At 27.1% G+C, this 24,382-nt stretch overlaps 2 protein-coding genes across 2 annotated transcripts in view; one reads left to right on the top strand and one right to left on the bottom strand.

Annotated features, from left to right (window-relative positions):
* Window positions 1-2,358: 2,358 nt before the first annotated feature.
* LOC145753211 (asialoglycoprotein receptor 2-like) lies at window positions 2,359-4,405 on the top strand. Its single transcript, XM_082569608.1, has 5 exons — window positions 2,359-2,493; window positions 2,906-3,143; window positions 3,408-3,484; window positions 3,893-3,996; window positions 4,169-4,405. The coding sequence occupies exons 1-3, from the start codon at window positions 2,421-2,423 to the stop codon at window positions 3,481-3,483; spliced, it is 387 nt and encodes a 128-aa protein (XP_082425734.1). The 5' UTR covers window positions 2,359-2,420; the 3' UTR covers window position 3,484; window positions 3,893-3,996; window positions 4,169-4,405.
* A 2,499-nt stretch (window positions 4,406-6,904) lies between these two features.
* Window positions 6,905-24,382, bottom strand: part of LOC145751923 (uncharacterized) — a 43,283-nt gene continuing 25,805 nt past the window's right edge. The window contains exons 49-98 of the mRNA XM_082568078.1: window positions 24,165-24,290; window positions 23,928-24,053; window positions 23,700-23,825; window positions 23,464-23,589; window positions 23,110-23,235; window positions 22,879-23,004; window positions 22,644-22,769; window positions 22,406-22,531; window positions 21,933-22,058; window positions 21,567-21,692; window positions 21,329-21,454; window positions 21,093-21,218; window positions 20,857-20,982; window positions 20,620-20,745; window positions 20,254-20,379; window positions 20,016-20,141; window positions 19,780-19,905; window positions 19,544-19,669; window positions 19,308-19,433; window positions 19,071-19,196; window positions 18,833-18,958; window positions 18,597-18,722; window positions 18,359-18,484; window positions 18,124-18,249; window positions 17,889-18,014; window positions 17,653-17,778; window positions 17,415-17,540; window positions 17,180-17,305; window positions 16,944-17,069; window positions 16,706-16,831; window positions 16,471-16,596; window positions 16,236-16,361; window positions 15,934-16,059; window positions 15,736-15,861; window positions 15,536-15,661; window positions 15,269-15,385; window positions 14,902-15,018; window positions 14,545-14,649; window positions 13,985-14,088; window positions 13,508-13,648; window positions 12,948-13,142; window positions 12,257-12,496; window positions 11,620-11,742; window positions 10,996-11,133; window positions 10,647-10,756; window positions 9,936-10,143; window positions 9,356-9,497; window positions 8,657-8,817; window positions 8,068-8,238; window positions 6,905-7,860 (exon numbers count right to left, since the gene is read on the bottom strand). Of these exons, the coding sequence (XP_082424204.1) occupies window positions 7,396-7,860; window positions 8,068-8,238; window positions 8,657-8,817; window positions 9,356-9,497; window positions 9,936-10,143; window positions 10,647-10,756; window positions 10,996-11,133; window positions 11,620-11,742; window positions 12,257-12,496; window positions 12,948-13,142; window positions 13,508-13,648; window positions 13,985-14,088; window positions 14,545-14,649; window positions 14,902-15,018; window positions 15,269-15,385; window positions 15,536-15,661; window positions 15,736-15,861; window positions 15,934-16,059; window positions 16,236-16,361; window positions 16,471-16,596; window positions 16,706-16,831; window positions 16,944-17,069; window positions 17,180-17,305; window positions 17,415-17,540; window positions 17,653-17,778; window positions 17,889-18,014; window positions 18,124-18,249; window positions 18,359-18,484; window positions 18,597-18,722; window positions 18,833-18,958; window positions 19,071-19,196; window positions 19,308-19,433; window positions 19,544-19,669; window positions 19,780-19,905; window positions 20,016-20,141; window positions 20,254-20,379; window positions 20,620-20,745; window positions 20,857-20,982; window positions 21,093-21,218; window positions 21,329-21,454; window positions 21,567-21,692; window positions 21,933-22,058; window positions 22,406-22,531; window positions 22,644-22,769; window positions 22,879-23,004; window positions 23,110-23,235; window positions 23,464-23,589; window positions 23,700-23,825; window positions 23,928-24,053; window positions 24,165-24,290 (6,947 nt within the window). The 3' untranslated portion in view covers window positions 6,905-7,395. The remainder of the gene's footprint in view (window positions 7,861-8,067; window positions 8,239-8,656; window positions 8,818-9,355; window positions 9,498-9,935; window positions 10,144-10,646; window positions 10,757-10,995; window positions 11,134-11,619; window positions 11,743-12,256; window positions 12,497-12,947; window positions 13,143-13,507; window positions 13,649-13,984; window positions 14,089-14,544; window positions 14,650-14,901; window positions 15,019-15,268; window positions 15,386-15,535; window positions 15,662-15,735; window positions 15,862-15,933; window positions 16,060-16,235; window positions 16,362-16,470; window positions 16,597-16,705; window positions 16,832-16,943; window positions 17,070-17,179; window positions 17,306-17,414; window positions 17,541-17,652; window positions 17,779-17,888; window positions 18,015-18,123; window positions 18,250-18,358; window positions 18,485-18,596; window positions 18,723-18,832; window positions 18,959-19,070; window positions 19,197-19,307; window positions 19,434-19,543; window positions 19,670-19,779; window positions 19,906-20,015; window positions 20,142-20,253; window positions 20,380-20,619; window positions 20,746-20,856; window positions 20,983-21,092; window positions 21,219-21,328; window positions 21,455-21,566; window positions 21,693-21,932; window positions 22,059-22,405; window positions 22,532-22,643; window positions 22,770-22,878; window positions 23,005-23,109; window positions 23,236-23,463; window positions 23,590-23,699; window positions 23,826-23,927; window positions 24,054-24,164; window positions 24,291-24,382) is intronic.

The following is a 24,382-nucleotide window of genomic DNA, read 5'->3' as shown; positions in this document are numbered from 1 at the left end:
GCTTTTGTTGACGTTTGCACTTTTGGTAAAAAAGTATGACCCGATAACCCCTCGCTCGACGAACTCTGACCTTGGGATGTCCCTTGACCCTTAGTCGATCTTCTGGTGGGATGAGATGCAGTCAGTTGGGAAGAAGAATCGATCCTTGATGTCTGATAATTGATCACAGAAAAATATGAAGCGACTGTGACCTCATAACTTTCTGACCTTGGGTTCGGGTTCACTGCACTTACGATCGCCAAATATAGCAAAAACACCAAGGCTATACCCTTGTAGAAAATACCCAAAATTGCTGTTTTGGAGAAAAAAACTAAGGCACCGAAATTAAAAAATACCTCTATTTTAAAGACGTTAAATTGCCTTAAATTAGATTAAAGAGATTTTTTTGCCCCAAAATGTCCAAAATTCTTTTTTTTGAATTTTATAATTATTTTTTTACTGCAAGATGGTGCACGAGAGTTGCTTTTTTCAAATTTAATTTTTTGATAAAAACATGATTTTTAAATTGTTTAAAACGTTAAGATATATGTATATGTGCCTTTTTTGCAAAAAAATGCCAAATTTTTTTTTTTTATTTTCAGCTAAATTTAGCAAAAACACCAACATATAGATTTTTAAGTAATTTACAATAAATTAATAACTATAATATATAAATAACTAAAATAAATTAACAGCTATAATAATTAATACCTATGATATATATTTTATTTATTTAACTATATACATTGGCTTAAATATTACACATTTGAAGTAAAAAAATAACATTTTACATAAATAAAATCAAGTGCTACAAATTTAATCTGATTAAAATAAAAAATAAAAAAAAACGTAAATCTCTTTACGAAACACTTCCAAATTTTAAACATATATTAATACGCTTACTATACTCTTAAGTGTTAAATCAGTTTTATAATAATAATTGCATAAATTAAAAACATATATTTAAAAGGGTATTTAATTTATTTATTTTTCATTTGTGTTTGTGTTTTAAAATTTTAAACCCCACAAATACATATTAATTATAAACAATACAAAAGTTATTATTCTCACAGATTTTTTTTAAAAAATACTTCGTTAATTCAAAACTCGTTAAACAATATATTAACTTTCAATATATATTAAAAATTAATTAATTCGTTAATAGTATACAATACTGATATCGATATATATATATATCAAATAACGCTGTTTATTGGTATTAAAGTTGTAATATTTACTAAACGTCGTATGTAAATGACATCTTATCATTTTGCTAGTTTTAAATTTTATTTTTTTAATAAAGTTTAACGTTAACGGTTATCGATAACTTTTGTTACGTTCCGTTTAATTCAACTAATCAACGTTAACGAAGTTAATGTATTGTTTAACAATTTTCATACAAGAAAGTTATCTTTTCCATGAAGTGCGCCCACCTTTGTCGCCTACTAAGTTTCATTTTAAAAACAGAAAATTAATACGTTTTACTGAATTTATTTTACTTTCCTTTAGCTTTTATATCACTTTATTTGAACAACAAAATGTTACTTTTAAAACAAAACTTCAATTTTTAAATTTCAATTATTATATCCAAATGTTTAAACATATTTATTTTTTCGGGTTTTCTTTACATTACATATGCAACATCTTAGAAGACTTTTGTATTTTGCTGTCAATCAATACAACTGAATTTGTATGTAATGTACATTTTTAACTTTAATGGATAAGTTATTTAAAGATAGGCACCAAACTGTTAAATCGCCAAAAGTAAGTTGATTTTGAAAATCGTTATCAGCCTAATTAACTTTCGTTTGATCGTGTTTTCGGTGATAAAAATTTGTTAATTGAATTTTTAATTAATCATGATAAAAATGAATACATATATGAAGTAATCATGATAAAAAAATATATATATATGATTTATATCGCCGTTTGATGGGTTTAAAAGTTGTAATATTTCAAACTGTTTATATGTAAATGCCATCTGGGTGTTATACGAGTTTGGCGTTTTATTGACGTTTGTTCAGTTAACAACCCGACTAAAATATAAGAAATTTCTCTTAGTTTATTTTAATTATATTTAAACGTTAACATTATGCATAATTTAACTTATCAACGTTTACAAAGTTAATATATTAAATAACGAATTTCCACTTAATGAACCACTTTACCGGTAAACTCTGCCCACGTTAGTCGCCTACTAAGCTTTAAAGCAGGAAATTTAAAGCTATTGCTAAACCTTTATTCTTTTTTTTAAACTTTTATATCATTTTATTTAAACAGCAGAGCGTTTAGGTGACAAAATGAACAAGTTCGTTTTAAGTTTGATGATTTTAAGTTTAAATGTTGTAAATGGGCAACAGTGGTATGTATATGGCAATGCAGAGTATCATTTTAGTTTAACTAATGCTGACTACGCATCAGCACAAACCAAATGTGCAGAAATGAATGCAACCTTGGCAACTCCCAAAACTCCGGAAACTCATGCTTTTCTAAATCGAACAATTAGATCTTCTGGTATTGATAATTGAAAGTGTATAGTATATGTTTTATCGTTGGTTGTGTACAACTTATTTTATTTAAAGTAAAAATTTAAATCCTAAACCAAATGTTTTTACCGGGGTATTCTTATTAAGCCATTCAAGGCCGTGTTTTTAGTACTCGCCCATATAGCCAAACAAACTTTACACGTAAAAACAAATTTTAAAGGAATTTTCACCAAAATTTTAGTTAACACTTTTTTTATTCATTCCGCAAAATTTGTTTACAACAAATCCTTATTTAATTCGACAAGGTACAAATAGCGCCATACGGCCAATTTATGTTTAAAATTTTCGCGCACTTTATTAAAAAATATTTATATTTTATAATTTATTTTTAACAATAATTTTTTGGTTACTGGAAGACATTAATTATCTGTTTTTTTAAGTATCAATTTGGGATTTTCACTGGATCGGCTTAAAAAGAACGAGCCCAGCTAATGTCGACTCTTCTTTTAAGTGGATCGATGGAACAACTTTGTTGAGTAACCAATCTTACTGGGATGAAAATCAACCTGATAATTTGGGAGGCGAGTCATGTATTTGGCTATGGAGAGTTGACACAAAATGGAATGATGCCGCATGTCATCGTTCTGTCAGATATGTTTGCCAAAAATTTACGAGCATGTAATTAAATTTTATACTTAATTAATCTTTTTTTTAACTAAAACACGTATGTTATATTTTTTCTACTTTTTGGAATTTAAATTTTATAGTTTATAAGATTTATAAAAAAAAAACTCTATGATAATCTCTATTTTAGTTTTTATTTAAAATATTAATTATAACAATTGACATTTGTAATTGAAAAAATCGCATATTGTTAATAACTTCAATTCAAATTTCCTTATGAAATTAGAAATGATTTGTAAACTCTTTGCTTTTGTCCAGCTACAACCACTTCCTTGACTACAGAACCTCTGGCAAACATAACAACGGACTTAACAACACTCCAACAGCTATCTAAGGTAAGTGTTATCAAAGCAATTCTACAAATTTTAAATTTTTTTTTTGTATATATCTTTATCCTCGATGTGGGAAAGTCGAATGCGCTACTTAAACATAGAGTAACATAAGTTACTCCGACCCAGTCTCGAGTTGCCTGTGGCAGTTTGGGATATTATAGAGACTATAAATGCCCGGTAATTATGCTGCTAATTAAGTGCTGGCTCAGCAGGAGTTTATACCGTTTATAGCGCTTACTCAAGGGCGCTACAGCATGAGATCAGTAGGTATTGAACCCACGACCTCATGTGTGGTGTAGCAAGTGTTCTTACCACTACACCACGCTGCCGGTCAAAAAATTATTGATAACACTTATTCAATTTTTTTGTTTTTATTTATTGTGTTGCAACTAACGACAATTTTTCTTTTAGAATCTTCCGTTGGTGACTGGGTTGGTGGTTATTGGAACACTTTTACTCATTTCTCTTCTTGCTTGGTCCTATCTACTTTACAAATAAAACACAACGCCACCTAGGTAATTCATTTCATATTTTAATGGTATTGTTTTTGGTTATAAAACTTTTAAGGTAACTGTTTCCAGTCTTACATCAAACTATAGTTAGTTATTTGCATTTACTGTTAAGGCCGCTGCTAAAAAAGAAACTTGGTGATGTAGTCGTGTTAACTAAATTTCAATTTTTTTGCAGACAATCCACAACGGAACTTAAAATTTGGATAACCACATTTCAAAATCTTTTAAACCTACCCTACCATTTTTTCCTCTTTAAACATGTTAAAAAAATAACCAAGGAGTAATTCTAAGTGATCATTTGTAATAATTAAGAACATCGTATCTAATAAAACCTTTATAACAACGTAAAAAAATCTGTTTAATCTAATAGTTTTGTTATTGTAAATATTTTTAATGTTTTGAATTTTTTTTAACCCGGGCTTGGCTAGAATGATGTAGTTATATATCATTTATTACTATTTAACCTAGCTTTTTATTTACTTTTTACGTAATTATACAGATAAAAAATCGAATCATTAAAATTGGCCTGCCCCTTATTTGGATCTCTTTAAAAGTTTTTGTTATATTTTATTTACTGATAATTTTTTGGCAACTAGATTAGAGTAGAAAGTGTATTAATATTTTGCATGTATTCGCTTTACGTTAAAACTTATATGTGGACAATATAACAAGATGTGGAAAACTTATTGAGTGTTTATTATTGAGTATTAGGAAAGTGTGAATATTTTATAACCTAATTTTTGTATTTTATATTTTTAAGAAAAAATTTAATTTAGATATTTTCACTTTATTTAAATTAACAACATGCTAAAGAACGAGCAATATTTGCTTAAATTTGCTTTTATAATAACAAGAAAATTAAAACTTTTACTATAACACTATTTTACCTCTCTTAAACTTTTATATCACTTTATTCAAACAACAAAGCATTAAATTTAAAACAAAACTTACTTTTTTAAATTCCAATTGTTATATTCAAATGTCAAAATATATCAATTTTCATGTTTTTTTCACATAGCATATAAAATACATAGTAAAGTTATCCTGACAATTTATGTTATTAAATCCTTATGTGAAGCACACTTAAAGTTTACATTAATCAGGTCATAGAATGTAATCTGTTTTGCAAATAAAACATAGTTTAAATTTCTACTTATTCTATAATTTCTACTTATTCTGTAATTCCTTAACAGGCCAACTATACTTAAATATAGTACTATAAACAGTTTATATATACTCTTCAGAATGATCTTTTTTATACTTCTTTTTAACACTACATAACCTTTTTTCATCTTATAAAGCAGTAAACCTACATAATTAGAACTTTAAAACAGTCTAAGCAAACAGACGATAACACGTTTAAAGCAAAGTTCCTTTGTTTTCAAATTAACTTAAAGAAACAAGTAAGTTCTCTTTCAAAAGTGTTTAAATAACTTATAGCAGACTAATTAATTTTAAGTGTAGTTAATATAAACTTATTAATCGTTAAAAAATAGTTTGTGTTTTTACAAATAAAAATAAATAATTTTAATATAAATATTTTATTTATTTATCCATATACATTGGCTTAAATATCAGATATTTGAGATAAAAAAATACCATCCACGTTATAAAATAAAGTGCTACGAATTCAATCTCTGATTAAAATAAATAATTAAAAAAATACGCATTTTTTTTTTTCAATTTGAATTCAAATTTACTCCAAGTAAGTTTTAATCTTGGTGGGAAGGATCCATGATAGATGGATGAATCTCTGACGTAAAACGAAGACTTTTTCGATCCTGGTGACTTAAAGGTCTTGCAAGGCGCAAATTTCTTTACTCGAAATGAGGATGCCTTTGACAACCTTTGAACTTTTTCGATGACCCTTCGCTTAACGAACTCTGACCTGGGGATATTCCTTGACCCTTAGTCGATCTTCTGGTATGATAAGATGCAGTCAGTTGGAAATAAGAATCGATCCTTGAAGTCTGATAATTGATCACAGAAAAATATGGAGCGACTGTGACCTTATAACTTTCTGACCTTGGGTTCGGGTTCACTGCACTAACGATTGCCAAATTTAGCAAAAAACCAAGGCTTTTGCCCTTGTGGAAAATGCCAAAAATTGCTGTTTTGGGGAGGAAAAGTAAGTCACCGAAATCAGAGAAAACTTGATTTTAAAGACGTTAAATTGACTTGAATTAAATTAAAGAAAATTTTTTTGCTTTAAAATGTCCAAATTGTTTTTTTTGAATTTTATATTTATTTTTTTACTGCAAGATAGTGCACTAGAGTCGCCTTTTTCAAATTTTATTTTTTGATAAAAACATGATTTTTAAATTGTTAAAAACTAGTTTAAAACGTTAGGATGGCTTGTAGTAGACTGCTAGTGCCCTTTTTGCAAAAAAATGCCAAAATATTTTTTTTTCAATTTCGGCCAAATTTAGCAAAAACACCAAGGCTATTATACCCTTGCAGAAAATGTCAAAAATCGCTGTTTTGGGGGAAAAAGTAAGTCACCGAAATCAGAGAAAAGCTTGATTTTAAAGACGTTAAATTGACTTGAATTAGATTGAAAGGAATTTTTTTGCCCCAAAGTTTTTTTTTTAATTTTGTAATTATTTTTTTACTGCAAGATGGTGCACTAGAGTCGCCTTTTTCAAATTTTATTTTTTGATAAAAACATAATTTTTAAATGGTTAAAAACAGGTTTAAAACATTAAGATGACTTACAGTAGACTGTTAGTGCTTTTTTTGCAAAAAATTGCCAAAATATTTGTTTTTTCATTTTCGGCCAAATTTAGCAAAAACACCTCCATATAGATTTTTACGTTATTTATAATCAACTAATAACTATAATATATAAATAACTAAAATAAATTTATAACTATAATATATATTTTATTTATTTAACTATATACATTGGCTTAAATATTACACATTTGAAGTAAAAAAATAACATTATACATAAATAAAATCAAGTGCTACAAATTTAATCTGATTAAAATAAAAAATAAAAAAAAACGTAAATCTCTTTACGAAACACTTCCAAATTTTAAACATATATTAATACGCTTACTATACTCTTAAGTGTTAAATCAGTTTTATAATAATAATTGCATAAATTAAAAACATATATTTAAAAGGGTATTTAATTTATTTATTTTCCATGTTATATTTTTGTGTTTGAACCTAAAATTTTAAACCCCACAAATACATATTAATTATAAACAATACAAAAGTTATTATTCTCACAATATAATTTGTTTTAATATGCTGCATAAACAATAATTTTAAAAGATTGAAAAGGTAAAGTCCCTTCAATGTCCAGTTTAAACAATAACGCTAGTCTGGCTTCATAGAAAATTTGATTTACTCTGATTTTGTTTTAATTTGACTTTTTTCATTTTTAGTTTAGGTTTACTCCAAGTAAGTTTTATCCTGAGGAGATCCTGGAGAGGACCCTTGATAAGTGGAGAACTCATCGGCTGAGGTCGAAGACTTTTTCGATCTTGGGGACTTGGAGGTCTTGCCAGACGCGGATTTTCTTACTCGAGATGAAGATGCTTTTGACGACGTTTTCAATTTTGGTGAACTTTGACCCGATGACCCCTCGCTCGACGAACTCTGACCTTGGGATGTTCCTTGACCCTCAGTAGATCTTCTGGTGGGATGTGATGCGGTCAATTGAGGAGAAGAATCAATCCTTGATGTCTGATAATTGATCACAGAAGAAGATGGAGCGACACTGACCTCATAACTCTCTGACCTTCCGTTCGGGTTCACTGCACTCACGATCGTTGAACCTGCCCTTTGAACTGCACTCGTCCAATTTTCTCTTACCTCGCGATGACGAACTGACGTCATAAAGAATATCAAAAGACCCTAAAATCACAAAAAATTAAAGGTTGTTAAAAAAACTTGAAAAAAAAATTTAACAAAAAATTAAATTCTTTTAAAAAAAATTTTGATTTACGTTTACTAACACAAAAAAAGCAAGTTAACGTAAAAATATTATAAATTTATATGCTATATATCTTGAATACGTTTGTTTAACTCCGTAATGCGCTACAGAAAAAGTACTAAGCTTACCTGTGTAGTTGCAAATATAGCAAATATCCAGCTCGTAGCAGTAAAGAATACTTGGCTATCAGATATAAGCATAACATATGCTAGTATCCATGCTACACCCATCGTCGAAAAAAGTGTTAAAGAAATTCCAGCATTTTGTTGAGCAGTTCGTTTCTTAGCATTTGAAGCAATCTGAAATAAGTTACACAATTTAGAACGGTTGGTGAAATAGCTAGCCGGAAAGAAAATTAGGGCCGGCCGCTTTCACATAAAATTAAAGTTAAAAAAAAAAAAAAATTTACATATTTTTTTATCGATTAATTTTTTTATATTTGATATTATATTAAGTTAAGGTTAACGTTTTAACTGGGGCCACGAGTTAGATGCCCACTGCTCTTATGCTGTAGGGCATTTAAGTATGGTGCTACAAACAGTATAAACTTCTGCTAAACCATCAGTTTAATTATCCGCAATTATAATCAATAATATCCTAAACTGCGCAACTCGAGACTAAGTTAAGGTAACTGATGTTACTCCATGTTTAGGTCTTGAAGTCGACCTTCTTACATTGATAATAAATAAATACATGAAAAGCTTTAAATCAATTTACCTCGTGTTCTCTGTAAATCACTTTTCGTAACACCACGCAGAAACATACGATATTGCAAATAAGGAGAAGTCCAACGGGCAAAAGAAAGCCAAAGTAAAGCGAATTCCCGGTTAGCCAGCACATATTTTCAGCTCGGTAGGCTGACACAGGCAGCAGGATTTCTTAAATTAAAAGTTTATTATTTTTAGTATTTTAAATTTTAAATTTTGTATATATTAGAGAATATAAAAAAGACAATAAACAATCGAAATTGTATGTAGTGTACATTGATTGGTCATAAAATAACAAATTACTACACAGTAAAACTTGTTTCTTTTATAATGGTAATTTAAAGTTATTAATCGTATTTATTTATTCTTTATGTTGGAAGTTCGACAGCTTAAATACAAGGTAGCGTTTTTACGACTCAGTCTCGAGTTATTTTTTTTTAGGTTTGACTAAACCTTTTGATTATGATTGTCAGATAATTAATCTGCTGATTAACCGTTGGCACAAAGAAGTTCCTGCCGTTTATAGCGCCTAAATCAAGGCACTACAACATTAAGGCAGTTGGTATAAACCAACAACCCATATTAAAGCATAGCGTTCTTACCACTACACCATGCCACTAATTTAAGTTTATAGAAAAGACTTCTACAAAAAAAAACAACCGACTGAGAAAATTATTAAATAAAGTCAAAAATTCTTTTAACAACTTACCTCCGTCACAAGCTGGTGTTGATTGAAGTGGGTCAACACCTGCAATAGTTGCTGCAACATTAATGATCACAATCAAGAGAGGGATACCATAAGCAAACAAGTACGATTTTAACATAAAGTATTTGTTATCATCGCGGAAAACCTAAAATATTGCAATACATAAAAATATTAAATACTTTTTATTAAAACTATGGTAAACCTGCAGTGTAGTGTAGTGGTCAGAACACTTGGCTTTACTACATGAGGTCCGGGATTTGATTCCCACTGCTTTCCTGCTGTAGCTTCCTTAAGTAAGGCGCTATAAACAGTTTAAACTCCTGCTGTGCCAACACCTAATAAGCAGCCTAATTATAGAGCATCTTTAAATCTATAATATCCCAAACTGTCAAAGGCAATTTGAGACTGGGTCGGGACAACGGTTGTTACTCTATGTTTAAGTCTTGAAGTCGGCCTTTCCACATAAATAAATACAAAAAATAATGTATTAATTTTTTAAATTGATTTAAATTATTTTGGTTGAATATCTATTCGGTAAAATGACTTTCGGTAATATAACACTAATTAAAATAAAATAACCTACCACAACCAGGCTAAGGTAAACATCCATGCTGTACACTGCCATCCAGCACCACGTTGTCAAGAAAAAATAATGCAGTAATGCAGTGACAGTCAGACAGCCTTGTTCGTTACCAGTAGCTTCAATGCCAGCAATAAACAAAATGTAAGCAATCAGTAGGTTGGCACAAACGTTTAAAAATATTTGGGTAGATTTCTTTTTTCTGTACTCACTGCATTTTAACATAAATAAACAATTGATTAATAGTTTTAATATAAAACAATTTTTTTTGATAAGGTAAATTATTGATTTTACTTAGGTGGTGGAGATGTATGGTTCGCTCCCTAAAGCTCTTATGCTGTAGCGCCCTTGAGTAAGCGTATAAAAATAATATGAACTCCTGCTGAGCCAACACTTAATCAGAAGCGTAATTATCGGCAATTATAATCTATAATATCCCAAACTGCCAAAGTCAACTTGAGACTGGGTCGAGGTAACTGATGTTACTCTATGTTTAGGTCGTGAAATCGACCTTTTAAACCAAATTAAACATTACAAAAAAACAAAAGGTAATAAAATCTAAGCTTCTAAATTTATTATAGAAATATTTGCTAGGTTGATAGTAACATTAGGTTGATAGTTTGCTAGGTTGATAGTAACACGCTGCCTTATAAAAGCTCAAAAATTTTTGATATGACAGTAATCTAAAAAAAGAAAGTTAAATAAAATTCTTACGTGTGCATCAAGTGAATAATAATAGTAACAGTGAGCCCAATAATAGACAGTATACAACCAACGTCACTTATTATTGCAATGGCTACATCCGCAGGTACATCTTGTCGTGCCTAAAAATTTTACACAAAGTTAATAATTTACATGCATTTACGTATTTATTAAATTAAACACAGGGTTACATTTGTTTTAAGTTAAAAAAAACTAGTCCATAGCCAGCCCTTCAGTCGAGATTTTAATGGTTGTAATATGAACGCAACTCTCAAAAAAAAATTGCCTGCCATAATTTACCCGCGCGCCACAAACGGCGTTTTTTTATTTTGCAGAGCCTATAAGCAATATATATACATACCACAAGTAGCGCAAAGTTTGTTAGATGGTCACACTGACAGAGAGGTGGTGTTTGGGTATGGTTTAAACAACAACCGGCGGAAGACCATTCATTTAAGTCGAAATCCCAGAAATCACAAGATAGCTCAGTTTTTTCAGCCTACAAATAAAAAAAACATATAAGTCATTTAGCAACAAAAGTTGTACCCAATACCAAATATGCCTGATAATATAGAAAGTTGTAAATAACTAAGCAGACCTAAGATTCTATAGTTATATAGTCTCTTGACCCAAATATTATGGAATAAAATGACGGGGGGAATAAAATGAGGAATAAAATGACGCTCTCTCTTATTAACTAAAAGCTAACTAGTACAATTTTAACATCTTTAAGTAAAAAAAAATTAATTGCAAATATTAAAAATAATTTCGTATTAAGAAAACATTTAAAAAAGTTGTTAAAAATGCTTTTTTCAAACCGCTTAGACATATACAAACGATTAAAAAAATAAAATTGTTTAGTTTCTAATCAAATTTAGCACATAATTTATATTGAAAACACATCTCAATTTTTAAGTCAAAAAAATGATGGTTTGCACTTCTGTTTGTGACTATCTAATAAAAGTTTTAAATCAAAATAACTTACTATAAATCTGTTGGTGGTAGAGATAATTTTACCAACTCTGGCAGGTTCTCCAACATGTGAAATTTGAATAGGAATGATAAGGTTTGTAATTTCAACTTCATTGCCAAAGGTGACTGCTATAATCTGTAAATCAAAATGAAAAAAAATTGAATTTAAATATAAAATAAAATTTGTTAAAATACATACATGTTTAAATATTTTATATTCAAAATTTCATTTTACAGTTTAATCTAACATTTTAATTTAGCTTTGCCTTTAGTTAACTGAGCTATTTAAAAAAACACTAAATATAAATTTTTATATACAAATATATGTACAAATATAATATATAAATTGTATCAATAATATCAGGCAATGCTGTAGCGGTAAAACACTTAGCTTCAGTGCATGAGGTCTTGGTTCGATCCCCACTGGTCTCATCCTGTAGCGCCCTTAAGTGAAGCACTTTAAAAGATATAAACTTTTGCTGATTTACCACCTATTCAGCAGTTTGTAATTATTGGGCACTTATAATCAATAATATCCCAAACTAACCAGAATAATTGATGTTACTCTATTATGTTTAGGTCGTGAAGTCGACCTTTCCTCATCGAGGACAAATAAATGTAATAATGCATTAAAGAATAACTATAATAACCTGAGTAGATGTTAGTTCAGAAACAAAAAGACTGTTCAATCTATAATGAAACAAGGCAAACTGTTGGTTATAAGCAGCGTTGGTATTAGCAGATTCAAATACACCAGCAGGTATAATAACTGTTGCTAAAGTATTGGTGATATTGCCAACTGAGCCACGGTCTGAGATTGAAACTGTAAAATCGCCAGACGAGATTTGTCTTTTTGACCGGGTAGAGTTGTTTCTTGTGTCTCGGTAAACCTATGAAAAATTTTAGATGTAATAATAAAATTATTATTTTTAAATTAAATTCTTATTTTTTTTAAAGTTTAAAACAATTTTTTTTAAATGTCATTTCGTAAATAATCCTTGAAATCCTCAGTTCAATTCCCACTGCTCACATGTTGTAGCCCCTTTAAGTAAGGAGTTGCAAATGGTACAAACTCTTGCTGATTCAAAACTTAATCAATGGCATAATTACCAGGCAATAATACTAAATAATATCCCAAACTGCCAAAGTTAACTTGAGACTGGGTTAGGGTAACAAATGTTACCCGAGGTTCGAATCATGGAGTCAACCTTTTTTGCATTAGAAATAAATAAGTGTAAAATAAATATAAAAAATTGACACTACATATTTTATTTAAATTCCCTATTTTTCCTTATAAATATAGAAAGACTTTTAATAGTAAATTTTAATTAATACACTTACCATTCCTATAACAGTATTAGTATCCACCCTAACTTCATTTGTATTTTGCGGTAAGTTAACCGTTGTACCAAGTGTTTCAATATCTCTTATAAGTTGATCTCTTTGGTTTGCGTTCATATTATTAGAAGTGCTGTTATAGGACTCCACTACTGTGTTTGCAACTTCCATTAGATTTATCCAAGTTGGAACAGTTATCTGGTAAAATATATCAATTTTTTTTACTTTTTTTTGTAAAAGTTTAACCTTTTTGATTGACAAGGAGTGTTTAAGGACCTCAAATTTTATTTTGCTTGTAAAAGTTTTGCTGAAAATACTACTTTAAATGATGTATATTGATTGTTTTTAAGCACTGGCAAACTAATTAAAGCTAATATTTTTAAACTAATTAAAGCTAATGTAAGAATTTTTAACATAGCGGCATCTAAAACTAAATGTAAAAACAAGCGACATGTTTATTTTGAAACAAAACTATTTTAAGCATATTTTGCCATATAAAGTATTTTTCAAAAAAAATTAACAATTTTTAACAATTACAAATGAATAAAAAGTCTAATAGTTACCGGTAAAGTCATAGAGATTGTTGTTATTTCTGAAATAATTCTCGTTAAATTTTGAATTTGATTATCAGTGACATTTTCACTTGCTGATGTAATCTGTAAACCTGACGCCAATGTTTGTAAAGAAGCTGTTGTAACATTTTCCTAAACAAAATATGACAAAGACCATTTCAAAAAACTGTCAAACTTTTTATGAGAATTAATAAAGTATATATATTTTTTTTTCTTTATAATTTTTTTTTTATTATATCAATGCTTTAGTTGTCTATGACAGGTATAAATGTTATTAACAACATGGACTTGGCGGTCATATGCCGATCTATTACCTTCTTTTTTTTAACTGAAAAAGTTGGAACTAGTACCGGCAAAAGTATTTTATATAAAAACAATTGGAATCAATTTTAAATATCCAATTGATGTCCAGTGAACAAAACAGTAATTTATTTAAGTTTAATATTTCTTTAAACTTAGATTTCTTACCAAGTCTGCAGTGTCGATTAAAGAATTCAGAGTAACACCACAATCCACTACAGATATTTCTTCAAACACATGACCAATGCAAATCGCTGTTGATAAGGATCTTTCTACATATTAAACAAAACACTATTTATAACAAAACATTAAGAATATATAACATAGTTTGTTGTTATTTTGCAATGAACTATTTTCTCATTATACTTTTTAAACATTTTTATTTACAAATAAAAAATAAAAAGCGTTTTAACAGTCCATTTAAATCACAGTATTTAAGTTTTATTGTAATATCAACATTAAAATCTTGTATTAATATTTTTAAATACCTATTGGTTAATAAAAAAAAGTGTCCAAAAATTACAATTAACATTTAAGAATTTAAATTAACATGGACATAGACCTAACACAATTTAACCAACTATGTCACAACAGATAAATGATATTTAAACTAGTAAAGCCAACTTAAGACTACGTCAATGAACAAAAGTAATTCTATATAAAAGCTGTAAAATCAGCCGTTGCCTATGAATTTAAATCAATATATAAACAAAACAAAAAAACACTACCTGATTCAGGACACAAGTTAACAGAACGAGCTACTTGATCACTCCAAGTGTCAGGGAAAGTCAGCGTCAAATCATTATTTTCAATTGTTTGCTTAGGACAGTAAGCTAAAAATTATAATTTGTAAAATTTAAATTGTAAATTTTTTTTTTTTTTAATAAATAGACACTTCTTTTTTACTATTATATATAATCATATATCAAAAATATATATCAAAAAAGTAGAAAAAATACAAACTTGAACTAAAATTTCTAAAAATAAACGAAAATTAGACTAAAAAAGCATTAAAAAGCAATTTATTTGAAAATTTAAAATCTTTTGTTGACCTAAAAAAAAAGAATTAAAAAAATTTAACTTACGGTCGCATAATACTTCGGCATCACCCATAAAATTTTCTTTGCATGAACACAGTGCTGAATTGTGTAAATTTGTACATTCGGCGTTTTCAACACATTCAGTGTTGCTACAAAAGTCAGCTTAAACAAAATTTAATTCAAAGTTAAAAGTCTTGTTATATTATATTATTTTAAGAATATTGAGTTGTTGAATTAAGCTATTGGATTAAATTAAGAATATTTCATTTAAGAGCAAACGTTTAGTATTGTTTGTTTTTTAATTTTTTAAAGTAAGGAAAAAGTATTGACTGTTTGTGCCAATCCAAAATCCATAGGTAAATACTGTTGCTAATAACGTAGAAAAATTTCTACTATTAAACATGATACTTACGTCTTTCACAGTTTGTTCCCACATAGTTAACAGCACAAGTACAAGTATAACCATTTCCATTATCTAAACAGGTTCCACTATTTTGACAAGGAGATGAAGCACAAGAATCTACAATATCTAAAAACTTGATTTATTAAATTGATATTCAAAAAACGAAAAACTTTCATCATGTAGAATATAAAATGTTTAATTTAGGTATTGAAGGAACCAAAGTTTTAGAACAATATTCAATCTTAAGGTCCCGATTAACATAGCAAATTTAATAACCTGTACAATCAACACCATTTCCAGTATAACCATCATTACATTGGCAACTAAATGAACCATTCGTATTTGTACATATAGCAAAAGTTTCATGACAATTGTCAGTTTCTGTAGAACATTCATCAATATCTGAAAACAAAAACAATTTTGTTGAAACAAGTTATATAAGTTATACATAAATAATTGGTTGTTTTAACCTTTACCTGTACAATTAACACCATTTCCAATATAACCATCCAAACATTGGCAACTAAATGAACCATTCGTGTTTGTACATGTTGCCCAAGTTTTATGACAATTGTCAGTTTCAATCAAACATTCATTAACATCTGAATACAAAATATTGTTGTCAAATAAAATTTTACAAATATTCTGCAAATAATTAATGTTTTAATTTATACCTGAACAATTAACACCATTTCCAATATAACCATTGTTACATTGGCAAATAAATGAACCATTTGTATTTGTACATGTTGCCCAAGTTTCATGACAATTATCACTCATCATGGTACATTCAATTACATCTAAATATTATTGCAGAAATATGTAAATATTGATAAAACATAAGATTTTATACAAGTATAATTTCTATGGTAAAAAAAATTGAAACAAAAAAGCAATATTATTAAAATCATTGCAAAACGAATCCCCAACTAAGGTACAATTTAATATATTTAAAATTACATAAAAAAATTCATACCAAAACAATTGACACCATCGCCAGAATAACCATTATTACATTGGCAACTAAATGAACCATTTGTGTTTGTACATGTTGCCCAAATTTCATGACAATTGTCAATTTCTGTTGAACATTCATCAATATCTAAATAAAAAGAAATAATGTTGAATGAAATATGTAGATGCTTTCAAAATTTACTTTAAATGAAATATCGAAGTTAAAATATCAATTAGATATTATTTTACTCTTTTACCAATACAATTGACACCACCTCCTGTATAACCATTTAAACATTGGCAAATAAATGAACCATTTGTATTTGTACATGTTGCCAAAGTTTCATGACAATTGTCACTTGCTGTTGAACATTCATTATTATCTAAATAATAGAAAATTATGTTAAAACAAATTTTGTAGATACTTTTAAAATTTATTTTAGTTAAAATATTAAGAAAACAAAATCTTTTATAAATCATTATAGTTTTTACCAATACAATTAACACCATCTCCTGTATAACCATTTAAACATTGACAACTAAATGAACCATTTGTATTTGTACATGTTGCCCAAGTTTCATGACAATTGTCACTTGTTGTTGAACATTCATCAATATCTGAATAGTAGAAAAAATTTTGTTAAAACAAATTATGTAGATCTTTTTAAAATTTATTTCAATTAAAATATCAACCTTAAAAAATCTTTTATATATTAATTTACTTTCTTACCAATACAATTAACACCATTTCCTGTATAACCATTTAAACATTGGCAAATAAATGAACCATTTGTATTTGTACATGTTGCCCAAGTTTCATTACAATTGTTACTTGCTGTTGAACATTCATTAATATCTGAATAATAGAAAATCATGTTGAAACAAATTATGTAGATACTTTTAAAATTTATTTCATTTAAAACATCAAGGATACGTAATCTTATAGAAATTATTATAGTTTCCTACCGATACAATTAACACCATCTCCAGAAAAACCATCATCACATTGACAACTAAATGAACCATTTGTGTTTATACATGTTGCCCAAATTTCATGACAATTGTCAATTTCTGTTGAACATTCATTAATATCTAAATAAAAAGAAATAATGTTGAATGAAATATATAGATGCTTTCAAAATTTACTTTAAATGAAATATCGAAGTTAAAATATCAATTAGATATTATTTTAATCTTTTACCAATACAATTGACACCACCTCCTGTATAACCATTTAAACATTGGCAAATAAATGAACCATTTGTATTTGTACATGTTGCCAAAGTTTCATGACAATTGTCACTTGTTGTTGAACATTCATCAATATCTGAATAATAGAAAAAATTTTGTTAAAACAAATTATGTAGATCTTTTTAAAATTTATTTCAATTAAAATATCAACCTTAAAAAATCTTTTATATATTAATTTACTTTCTTACCAATACAATTAACACCATTTCCTGTATAACCATTTAAACATTGGCAAATAAATGAACCATTTGTATTTGTACATGTTGCCCAAGTTTCATTACAATTGTTACTTGCTGTTGAACATTCATTAATATCTGAATAATAGAAAATCATGTTGAAACAAATTATGTAGATACTTTTAAAATTTATTTCATTTAAAACATCAAGGATACGTAATCTTATAGAAATTATTATAGTTTCCTACCGATACAATTAACACCATCTCCAGAAAAACCATCATCACATTGACAACTAAATGAACCATTTGTGTTGATACATGTTGCCCAAATTTCATGACAATTGTCAATTTCTGTTGAACATTCATTAATATCTAAATAAAAAGAAATAATGTTGAATGAAATATGTAGATGCTTTCAAAATTTACTTTAAATGAAATATCGAAGTTAAAATATCAATTAGATATTATTTTACTCTTTTACCAATACAATTGACACCACCTCCTGTATAACCATTTAAACATTGGCAAATAAATGAACCATTTGTATTTGTACATGTTGCCAAAGTTTCATGACAATTGTCACTTGCTGTTGAACATTCATTATTATCTAAATAATAGAAAATTATGTTAAAACAAATTTTGTAGATACTTTTAAAATTTATTTTAGTTAAAATATTAAGAAAACAAAATCTTTTATAAATCATTATAGTTTTTACCAAAACAATTAACACCATCTCCTGTATAACCATTTAAACATTGACAACTAAATGAACCATTTGTATTTGTACATGTTGCCCAAGTTTCATGACAATTGTCACTTGTTGTTGAACATTCATCAATATCTGAATAATAGAAAAAATTTTGTTAAAACAAATTATGTAGATCTTTTTAAAATTTATTTCAATTAAAATATCAACCTTAAAAAATCTTTTATATATTAATTTACATTCTTACCAATACAATTAACACCATTTCCTGTATAACCATTTAAACATTGGCAAATAAATGAACCATTTGTGTTGATACATGTTGCCCAAGTTTCATGACAATTGTCACTTGCTGTTGAACATTCGTTAATATCTGAATAATAGAAAATTATGTTGAAACAAATTATGTAGATACTTTTAAAATTTATTTTAATTAAAATATCAAGGATACATAATCTTATAGAAATTATTATAGTTTCTTACCGACACAATTAACACCATTTCCAGAATAACCATTGTTACATTGGCAACTAAATGAACCATTTGTGTTTGTACATGTTGCCCAAGTTTCATGACAAATGTCACTTGCTGTTGAACATTCATCAATATCTGAATAATAGAAAAAATTTTGTTAAAACAAATCATGTAAATCGTTTTAAAATTTATTTCAATTAAAATATCAATTTTAAAAAATCTTTTATATATTAATTTACTTTCTTACCAATACAAGTAACACCATTTCCTGTATAACCATTTAAACATTGGCAAATAAATGAACCATTTGTATTTGTACATGTTGCCCAAGTTTCATGACAATTGTTACTTGCTGTTGAACATTCATCAAAATCTACATAGAAGAAAGTTATGTTAAAACATATTATTGTACATACTTTTAAATATAAATTTAATTAAAATATTAAAGTTTTAAAATCTTGTATATAATGTTGTACTTTCTTACCAATACAATTAACACCATTTCCTGTATAACCATTTAAACATTGGCAAATAAATGAACCATTTGTATTTGTACATGTTGCCCAAGTTTTATGACAATTGTCACTTGCTGTTGAACATTCATTATTGTCTAAATAATAGAAAATTATGTTAAAACAAATTTTGTAGATACTTTTGAAATTTATTTTAGTTAAAATATTAAGAAAACAAAATCTTTTATAAATCATTATAGTTTTTTACCAATACAATTAACACCATCTCCTGTATAACCATTTAAACATTGACAACTAAATGAACCATTTGTATTTGTACATGTTGCCCAAGTTTCATGACAATTGTCACTTGCTGTTGAACATTCATTAATATCTGAATAATAGAAAATTATGTTGAAACAAATTATGTAGATACTTTTAAAATTTATTTCATTTAAAACATTAAGGATACGTAATCTTATAGAAATTATTATAGTTTCTTACCGATACAATTAACACCATCTCCAGAAAAACCATCATCACATTGACAACTAAATGAACCATTTGTGTTGATACATGTTGCCCAAGTTTCATGACAATTGTCACTTGCTGTTGAACATTCGTTAATATCTGAATAATAAAAAATTATGTTGAAACAAATGATGTAGATACTTTTAAAATTTATTTTAATTAAAATATCAAAGATACATAATCTTATAGAAATTATTATAGTTTCTTACCGACACAATTAACACCATCTCCAGAATAACCATTGTTACATTGGCAACTAAATGAACCATTTGTGTTTGTACATGTTGCCCAAGTTTCATGACAAATGTCACTTGCTGTTGAACATTCATCAATATCTGAATAATAGAAAAAATTTTGTTAAAACAAATTATGTAGATCTTTTTAAAATTTATTTCAATTAAAATATCAATTTAAAAAAATCTTTTATATATTAATTTACTTTCTTACCAATACAATTAACACCATTTCCTGTATAACCATTTAAACATTGGCAAATAAATGAACCATTTGTATTTGTACATGTTGCCCAAGTTTCATGACAATTGTCGCTCATTAAATTACATTCAATTATGTCTAAAAATATTTTAATACATTTTAAGTTATCTAAAAAGCAAATAGTTTATCAAAATTAGCCATTCAATCTATATAAACAATAGTTAAAAGTATTAACAAGAAATAGTATAAATAATTTAGAATCTCTGAAAAAAACAATGCAAACCGAACCAATATTTTTAAAAATCATTTAAACTACAGTTAAAAAAATTCAAAATAATAAATATTTATTTAAAACAAACTAAATGCAAATAATTATACCAGAACAAATAACACCATCTCCAGAAAAACCATCATCACATTGACAACTAAATGAACCATTTGTGTTTGAACATGTTGCCCAAGTTTCATGACAATTGTCACTTGCTGTTGAACATTCATCAAAATCTACATAGAAGAAAGTTATGTTAAAACATATTATTGTACATACTTTTAAATATAAATTTAATTAAAATATTAAAGTTTTAAAATCTTGTATATAATGTTGTACTTTCTTACCAATACAATTAACACCATCTCCTGTATAACCATTTAAACATTGACAACTAAATGAACCATTCGTATTTGTACATGTTGCCCAAGTTTCATGACAATTGTTACTTGCTGTTGAACATTCATTAATATCTGAATAATAAAAAATTATGTTGAAACAAATTATGTAGATACTTTTAAAATTTATTTCAATTAAAATATCAAGGATACGTAATCTTATAGAAATTATTATAGTTTCTTACCGACACAATTAACACCATCTCCAGAATAACCATTGTTACATTGGCAACTAAATGAACCATTTGTGTTGATACATGTTGCCCAAGTTTCATGACAATTGTCACTTGCTGTTGAACATTCGTTAATATCTGAATAATAAAAAATTATGTTGAAACAAATGATGTAGATACTTTTAAAATTTATTTTAATTAAAATATCAAGGATACATAATCTTATAGAAATTATTATAGTTTCTTACCGACACAATTAACACCATCCCCAGAATAACCATTGTTACATTGGCAACTAAATGAACCATTTGTGTTTGTACATGTTGCCCAAGTTTCATGACAAATGTCACTTGCTGTTGAACATTCATCAATATCTGAATAATAGAAAAAAATTTGTTAAAACAAATTATGTAGATCTTTTTAAAATTTATTTCAATTAAAATATCAATTTTAAAAAATCTTTTATATATTAATTTACTTTCTTACCAATACAAGTAACACCATTTCCTGTATAACCATTTAAACATTGGCAAATAAATGAACCATTTGTATTTGTACATGTTGCCCAAGTTTCATGACAATTGTCGCTCATTAAATTACATTCAATTATGTCTAAAAATATTTTAATACATTTTAAGTTATCTAAAAAGCAAATAGTTTATCAAAATTAGCCATTCAATCTATATAAACAATAGTTAAAAGTATTAACAAGAAATAGTATAAATAATTTACAGTCTTTGAAAAAAACAATGCAAACCGAACCAATATTTTTAAAAATCATTTAAACTACAGTTTAAAAAATACAAAATAATAAATATTTATTTAAAACAAACTAAATGCAAATAATTATACCAGAACAAATAACACCATCTCCAGAAAAACCATCATCACATTGACAACTAAATGAACCATTTGTGTTTGAACATGTTGCCCAAGTTTCATGACAATTGTCACTTGCTGTTGAACATTCATCAAAATCTACATAGAAGAAAGTTATGTTAAAACATATTATTGTACATACTTTTAAATATAAATTTAATTAAAATATTAAAGTTTTAAAATCTTGTATATAATGTTGTACTTTCTTACCAATACAATTAACACCATCTCCTGTATAACCATTTAAACATTGACAACTAAATGAACCATTCGTATTTGTACATGTTGCCCAAGTTTCATGACAATTGTTACTTGTTGTTGAACATTCATTAATATCTGAATAATAAAAAATTATGTTGAAACAAATTATGTAGATAATTTTAAAATTTATTTCAATTAAAATATCAAGGATACGTAATCTTATAGAAATTATTATAGTTTCTTACCGACACAATTAACACCATCTCCAGAATAACCATTGTTACATTGGCAACTAAATGAACCATTTGTGTTTGTACATGTTGCCCAAGTTTCATGACAATTGTCACTTGCTGTTGAACATTCATCAATATCTGAATAATAGAAAAAATGTTGTTAAAACAAATTATGTAGATCTTTTTAAAATTTATTTCAATTAAAATATCAATGTTAAAAAATCTTTTATATATTAATTTACTTTCTTACCAATACAATTAACCCCATTTCCTGTATAACCATTTAAACATTGGCAAATAAATGAACCATTCGTATTTGTACATGTTGCCCAAGTTTCATGACAATTGTCACTTGCTCTTAAACATTCATCGTTATCTGAATAATAAAAAATTATGTTGAAACAAATTATGCAGATACTTTTAAAATTTATTGCAGTTAAAATATTAAGAATACAATATCTTTATAAATTATTATAGTTTCTTACCAATACAATTAACACCATCTCCTGTATAAGCATTTAAACATTGGCAACTAAATGAACCATTAGTATTTGTACATGTTGCCCAATTTACATGGCAATTGTGAATTCCTGTTGAACATTCATCAATATCTAAAAAGTTATAAATAAAAGAAATAATAAAAAAAATTAAAATTAAATTTATACTAAAAACCAAATTTGCAAAGCTTTATATTAATAAAATGTTTATATGCGCACCAAAACAATTAACACCATCACCAGAGTAACCATCTAAACATTGGCAAGTATATGAACCATTTATATTTGTACATGCAGCCCGAGTATCTTGACAGTTGTTATTTGTTATATTACATTCAATTAAATCTAAAAATGTTTAAACATAAAACAGTATATCATAATAAAAATAGAGTAACATAATAAAATAAACAAAATATAAATTTTTAAAACAAAAAAAAATAATAAATTATAATCTTTTAGCAAAATATCAATTTTAAAATTTATTTGTTTATGTATAAACACCAATCACCAAAGTTTGAAAATACAAATTTAAGACTATTTTATTAAAAGCTTATTAAATGCAATTAATGGTACCAAAACAATTGACACCATTTCCAGAATACCCATCCAAGCACTGGCAACTAAATGAACCATTTGTATTTGTACATGTTGCCCAAGTTTCATGACAGTTATCAATTTCTGCTGAACATTCATCAATATCTAAATACAAAAAGGTTTAATGAAATAACCCATATAGATATCTAAAAAAAATTTAAACAACTAATATGCAAATCCGAAATTTTTTAATAGATTTGGTTTTTTGTTTTTACCGTTACAATTGACACCATCTCCTGAATAACCATCTAAGCATTGACAACTAAAAGAACCATTTGTATTTGTACATGTTGCCCAAATTTCATGACAATTGTCACTTTCTGTTGAACATTCATCAATATCTGAATACAAAAACAATTTTTTTTAAACAAATTATAGACTAACTTTTAATTCACATTTTAAATTAAAAATATTAAACTGAAAAGTTTTTTTACACATCTTACCATAACAATTTACACCATTTCCTGAATAACCATAGCTACATTGGCAAATAAATGAACCATTCGTATTGGTACAAGTTGCCCAAGTTTCATGACAATTGTCACTTGCTGTTGAACATTCATCAATATCTAAATCAAAAAAATGTTGTAATGAATTCTATAAAAAACTTCTAAATCAGATTTTTATAACGAATTTATACTAAAACAGAAAAGTTTATTTAAATATTTTAACACTCATACCATAACAATTAACCCCATTTCCAGAATACCCATCCAAACATTGGCAAATAAATGAACCATTTGTATTTGAACATGTTGCCCAAGTTTCATGACAATTGTCACTCATTAAATTACATTCAATAATGTCTAAAAACATTTTAATATAATTTATGTTATTTAAAAAGCAAATAGTTTATCAAAATCAGCCATTCAATTTATAAAAACAAAAGTAAATAGTA

Source organism: Corella eumyota, chromosome 5 (genome assembly GCF_963082875.1).
Source record: "Corella eumyota chromosome 5, kaCorEumy4.1, whole genome shotgun sequence".
NCBI classification, from domain to species: domain Eukaryota; kingdom Metazoa; phylum Chordata; class Ascidiacea; order Phlebobranchia; family Corellidae; genus Corella; species Corella eumyota.
The sequence above is the reverse complement of the archived record's forward strand: the minus strand, read 5'-3'. Positions and strand labels throughout refer to the sequence as shown.